This window comes from Nomascus leucogenys, chromosome 10 (genome assembly GCF_006542625.1).
Source record: "Nomascus leucogenys isolate Asia chromosome 10, Asia_NLE_v1, whole genome shotgun sequence".
In the NCBI taxonomy this organism is placed as follows: Eukaryota; Metazoa; Chordata; class Mammalia; order Primates; family Hylobatidae; genus Nomascus; species Nomascus leucogenys.
This window is the reverse complement of record NC_044390.1, coordinates 53,348,811-53,355,005: the sequence shown is the minus strand read 5'-3', so window position 1 is coordinate 53,355,005 and position 6,195 is coordinate 53,348,811. Positions and strand designations below refer to the sequence as shown.

The window sequence follows — 6,195 nt, the reverse complement described above, 5'->3', positions numbered from 1 at the left end:
CATTTTCCAGTAGAAAATATACACTAGTAAAAACAGGGCATGGGGCTGTGGCTCAGGGCTGTAATTCTAGGACACTGGGAAACCAAAGTGGGAGGATCACCTGAGCCCAGGAGTTCTGGATCCTGTCTCTGCACAAAATAAAAAATTACTCGGGTGTGGTGGTGCTCACATGCCTGTAGTCCCAGCTATACTCGGGAGGCTGAGGTGAGAGGATCCCTTGAGCCCAGGAGTTGGAGGCTGCAGTGAACAATGATTGAGCCACTGTACTCCAATCTGGGCAGCAATAAGAAAACAAAAACATAAAACAGGATGTAGGTGAGGCAAAAGCTGCAGGAATTTCTATCAGGCAGATCTGACCTCATCCCACCCACCCCCTGCTCAGATACCCTTCATAGCTCCTTGTTGCTTTCAGCTCATATCCCCACATATCCCCAGACAGATTTTTTTTTTTAAAGATGGATTCTTGTTCTGTTGCCCAGGCTGGAGTGTAGTGGCGTGATCTCGGCTCATTGCAACCTCCGCCTCCCAGATTCAAACAATTCTCCTGCCTCAGCCTCCCAAGTAGCTGGGATTACAGGTTACAGGCATGTGCCACCATGTCCAGCTACTTTTTGTATTTTTGATAGAGATGGGGTTTCACCATGTTGCCCAGGATGGTCTCAAACTCCTGGCCTGAAGTGATCCACCCGCTGGCCTCCCAAAGATGCTGGGATTACAGGCGTGAGCCACAGGGCCTGGCCAGCCAAAGATAGATTCTTGTTTCCAGCTTGTCAGCAGACTCAGGAGTGGGAGGTACAGGGTGAAATGCTCTTAGCTGGATTGGGCGCTGGGCCCACCTTGGCCTCCTGCTTCCAGCAAGGCCCCCTCTGAATCTCATCCCAGCCACCAGCAGTCTCCCTCTCCTTACCAGCTTGCCTTCCCTGGTTGGAACCTCAGATCTGCTGCTCTCTCTAGCTCATCCTTTCCTCCCCTCTTCAAGTATTTATTGTGCACCTGCCGTGTGCTACACGCCTTGCCCTGTACTCCTCCTCCCTCCCGTGGGAAGGGTCAGCTGATACGGACCCACCTTATGGCAAGGAAACAAACCTGAAAATGATCAAATGGGAAGTTCCCGGGAGCAATAAGAGCTTTGAGCAGAATACTTTTTTTATTTTACTTTAATTTTATTTATTTTTGAGACCAAGTCTCACTCTGTTGCCCAGGCTGGAGTGTGGTGGCGCGATCTCATCTCACTGCAACCTCCGCCTCCTGAGTTCAAGCGATTCTCATGCCTCAGCCTCCCAAGTTACTGGGATTACAGGCATGCGCCACCACGCCTGGCTAATTTTTGTATTTGTAGTACAGACAGGGTTTCACCATGTTGTCCAGTCTGGTCTGGAACTCCTGGCCTCAAGAGATCCACCTTCCTCAGCCTCCCAAAGTCTTGGGATTACAGGCATAAGCCACTGCACCAGCCTGAGCAGAATTTAAATGGGGTGACAGGACCAAACACAGTGACTCATGCCTATAATTACAGGGCTTTGGGAGGCCGAGGTGGGAGGATCACCTGAGCCCAGGAGTTCGAGACCAGCCTGGGCAACATAGTGAGACCCTGTCTGTACAGAAAAAAAAATTAGCCCTGTGTGGTAGTGCCCATTTATGGTCCCAGCTACTCGGAAAGCTGAGGCGGGAGGATCACTTGAGCCTGGGAGGTTGAGGTTGCAGTGAGCCAGGACCATGCCACTGCACTCCAGCCTGGGTGAGAGGGAGACCTTGTTTCAGAAATAAAATGAGGCTGGGCATGGTGGCTCATGCCTGTAATCCCAGTAGTTTGGGAGGCCAAGGCGGGCGGATCACCTGAAGTCAGGAGTCCAAGACCAGCCTAGACAACACGGCGAAACCCCGTCTCTACTAAAAATACAAAAATTAGCAGAGTGTGGTGGCACATGCCTGTAATCTCAGCTACTTGGGAGGCTGAGGCAGGAGAATCACCTGAACCCGGGAGACAGAGGTTGCAGTGAGCTGAGATTGAGCCACTGCACTCTAGCCTGGGCGACAGAGTGAGAATCTATCTCAAAAAAAAAAAAAAAATAGGCCAGCCGTGGTGGCTCACACCTGTAATCCCAGCACTTTGGGAGGCCGAGGTGGGTGGATCACGAGGTCAGGAGATTGAGATCATTCTGGCCAACATGGTGAAACCTCGTCTCTACTAAAAATATGAAAATTAGCCTGGCGTGGTGGTGTGCACTTGTAGTCCCAGCTACTCAGGAGGCTGAGGGCAAAAGATTCGCTTGAACCCAGGAGGCAGAGGTTGCAGTGAGCCGAGATCATGCCACTGCACTCCAGCCTGGGCAACAGAGCGAGACTCAGTCTCCAAAAAAAAAAAAAAAAAAAAGATGGTTAAAAATGGCTGCTCTGGGGACTAGAGGGAGCTGGGAGGCTGAGACATCATCCTGCAAATCAGGCCTGGATGAGATGGGGCTGCAGGGCTTTCTAACAGGCACACAGGCACATCTGACCTCATTCTGCCCCTGCTCACACACCCTCTGTGGCTCCCTATTGCCATCAGGGGAGAGTCCCAGCTCCCCTGCTCCACTGGATTGAGTAGTGTCTGGCAAGAATTCACGTCCACCTGGAACCTCAGAATATGGGCTTATTTGGAAATAGGGTCTTTGTAGACAGAGATGAGGTTATCATGGATTAGGGTGGACCCTAAATCCGATGACTGGGCCAGGCATGGTGGCTCATGCCTGTAATCTCAACACTTTGGGAGGCCGAGGTGGGCAGATCACCTGAGTTCAGGAGTTCAAGACCAGCCTGGCCAACATGGTGAAATCCTATCTCTACTAAAAATGCAAAAATTAGCTGGGTGTGGTGGCAGGCGCCTGTAATTCCAGCTACTTAGGAGGCTGAAGTGGGAGGATCACTTGAGCCCAGGAGTTGGAGGCTGCAGTGAGCTATGATTGTGCCACTGCACTCCAGCCTGGGCGACAGAGTGAGACCCTGTCTCAGAAAAAAAAAAAAAAAAAGACCAATGTGTTTTGTGTTGATCATTTTCAGACATTAGTTTTGTGTCTAATATCTACCATTCTAAGTCCTCAATGCTAAGGACTCCCATGGGCCTTGGTAGAGACCTCGGCTCAAGTCCTGCACTTAACCCTTCCCTCCCTGTCTGACCTTGGCAAGCAGCCCTCTCCCTGGGCCTGTTTCCCCACTTTGCATTGCAATGCCTCTCTAGTTATCAAGCTCCTGGAAGTGCCAGTGGGTCCATGGCTGCTGGGGGACAAGCCCACACAGGAACTGACTGAGGCTTGTCCCTTTTTCTAGAGAAAATGCAGGAAGCTGCTTTGGGTCGTTTATTTACTAAGAGACAGCAAGAAGGGGTGTTACACATGCAGGGAGCGGAGTGTCTGGGGCTCCTCTGGAGTGAGGACATTTGGCTGTCAGTGTCCAGCATCTGTGAAAGCGGGGATCCTCCAAGCCAGGGCTAGGGTATGATTTATTCTGCAGTTGACTCCACAGGCTGCAGGTGGCATTGGTCTGGGGTAGATAGTGAGCACCCCATCCCAGGAGGTAATCAAAGGCCTGCAGACGCGAGACTTTATGGTGCTGTGTGGCCTCAGGAGCTCACCAGACCAGACCCTCTGGGCCTCAGGCCACTCTGAGGCTGCACCCAAGGAGGAATCAGTAGGGACAGAGGGTCAGCAGGTCTTGTTGGGTACAGCCACTGAGGCAGCAGTAGCGTGCAGGGTTGGTGGCAGCTGCACGGTGGTGGCGGTGATGGTGAGAGGTCTGGGGCAGGGGCTGCAGGCCAGGTCCCAGCGTGGGATTACTGTCGGCCACCAGCCCATGGAGCAGATGTCGTCTCTCCAGCCACTGTAGCAACTCACCTGGGGACAGAGTGAAACTCAGCTGGAACAGAAACGACAGAGGACATGCTACCCCATGCTGCATGTGCACGAATCCACACACATCCCACTGAGTGACCCACCAAACACTCATCATGCATGCAAATAAAAAGTGAGTACTGGCCGGGTGAAGCGACTTATGCCTGTAATCCCAGCACTTTGGGAAGCCGAGCTGGGCAGATCACGAGGTCAGGAGTTCGAGACCATCCTGGCTAACAGAGGGAAACCCCGTCTCTACTAAAAAAAAAAAAAAAAATACAAAAAAGTAGCCGGGCGTGGTGGCGGGTGCCTGTAGTCCCAGCAACTCGGGAGGCCGAGGCAGGAGAATGGCATGAACCCAGCAGGTGGAGCTTGCAGTGAGCTGAGATCACGCCACTGCACTCCAGCCTGGGCAACAGAGTGAGACTCTGTTTCAAAAAAAAAAAAAAAAAAAAGTGAGTACTGGCCGGGCTCAGTGGCTCACGCCTGTACTCCCAGCACTTTGGGAGGCCAAGGTGGGCGGATCACTTGAGGTCAGGAGTTTGAGACCAGCCTGCCCAACATGGTGAAAACCTGTCTCTACTAAAAAATACAAAAATTAGTCAGGCGTGGTGGCAGGCACCTGTAATCCCAGCTACTGGGGAGGCTGAGGTGGGAGAATCACTTGAACCCAGGAGGTGGAGGTTGCAGGGAGCTGGGATCGTGCCATTGCACTCCAGCCAAGGTGACAAGAATGAAACTCCATCTCGAAAAAAAAAGTGAGCACTTATTAAGCACCTACTGTATGCCAGGCACCCGGTTAATCCTCTCAGTTCACTCAACTCATGTCCACACTCACATCCCCAGCTGCATGGGTCCCCATATGCCACCTGAGTGCCCCATGCCCTGCCCAGGGAGTGTCAGGGGTCTTGGAGCTACAGATGGTGTCAGTTTCCCCAACAGGTCCAAGGGTCCATGAGACACCCAGAGCAGGTCAGAGACCCACCCACAGACTCCTCGTGGCACAGAGACATGCAGGGGTGTACATGCGTCTGTGGGTCCACTTCCTGGTCACCCACGTATGTGTGGTGGACCCACAGACACACACACACCCCTACGTGGACGCGCCCTTGCAGACCGCCTCCCCTGGATCCCTAACACCGCAAGTGGAGTGGCACACAGACATGTGGACACATGTTAACACATCTGCACAAACTTGTCTTATATACCTGCACCAGGGCCAGGACTAGGGTACGGACAGGGAGGCACGAAGCCATCAGGATATTTTTTTGAGGCCAGGCACCGTGGCTCACACCTGTCATCCCAGCATTTTGGGAAGCCTAGGTGGGTGCGTTGCTTGAGCCCAGGAGTTCATGACCAGCCTGGGCAACACAGCAAAACCTCATCTCTGCAGAAAATACAAAATTTAGCTGGGCATGATTCTGCATGCCTGTAGTCCCATCTACTTGGGAGGCTGAGGTGGGAGGATCGCTTGAGCCTGGGAAGGCAAGGCTGCAGTGACCCGAGATCGTGCCACTGCACTCCAGCCTGAGTGACAGAGCAAGACTGTCTCAAAAGAAAAAGAAAAAGACTTATGAAAATTTAGAGGGTCGTTTACCCTCTACCCAGTCTGCGGTTTACAATTGGCACCAGTGGTTCTCAAACCAGGGTGATTTTGTTTCCAGGGGATACTTGTCTGGGGACAGTTTTAGATGTCACAACTTGGGTGGGGTGTGAGGCTATTCATGGCATTAGGGGGCAGGAGACAGAGGTGTTATCTAACACCCTACAATATACAGGACAGCCCCCACTACCATATACATCCCCAAATGTCAGCATCAGCTTTTTTTTTTTGAGATGGAGTCTCGCTCTGTCACCAAGCTGGAGTGCAGTGTCATGATCTCGGCTCACTGCAACCTCCGCCTCCCGGGTTCAAGTGATTCTCCTGCCTCAGCCTCCCAAGTAGCTGAGACTACAGGCGTGCACCACGACACCCGGCTAATTTTTGTATTTTTAGTAGAGACAGGGTTTCACCATGTTGACCAGGATGGTCTCAATCTCTTGACCTCAGATCCGCCTGCCTCGGCCTCCCAAAGTGCTGGCATTACAGGCGTGAGCCACCGCACCCAGCCAGCATTAGCTTTTTTAAATAAAATAGAGATGGGGTCTCCCTATGTTGGCCAGGCTGCTTTTGAACTCCTGGGTTCAAGTGACCCCCCTGCCTCAGCCTTCCAAAGTGTTGGGATTACAGGCATGAGGTCAGGAGTTCAAGACCAGCCTGACCAACATGGAGAAACCCCTTCTCTACTAAAAATACAAAATTAGCCAGGCGTGGTGGCGCATGCCTATA

At 52.3% G+C, this 6,195-nt stretch overlaps 1 protein-coding gene across 4 annotated transcripts in view; it reads right to left on the bottom strand.

Annotated features, from left to right (window-relative positions):
• Positions 1-3,321: 3,321 nt before the first annotated feature.
• LOC100603367 (tyrosine-protein kinase JAK3) overlaps positions 3,322-6,195 on the bottom strand; it is a 32,513-nt gene continuing 29,639 nt past the window's right edge. For all 4 annotated transcript variants that reach the window (XM_030820440.1, XM_030820441.1, XM_030820442.1 and 1 more), the window contains one exon: positions 3,322-3,869. In XM_030820440.1, the coding sequence (XP_030676300.1) occupies positions 3,664-3,869 (206 nt within the window). In that variant the 3' untranslated portion in view covers positions 3,322-3,663. The remainder of the gene's footprint in view (positions 3,870-6,195) is intronic.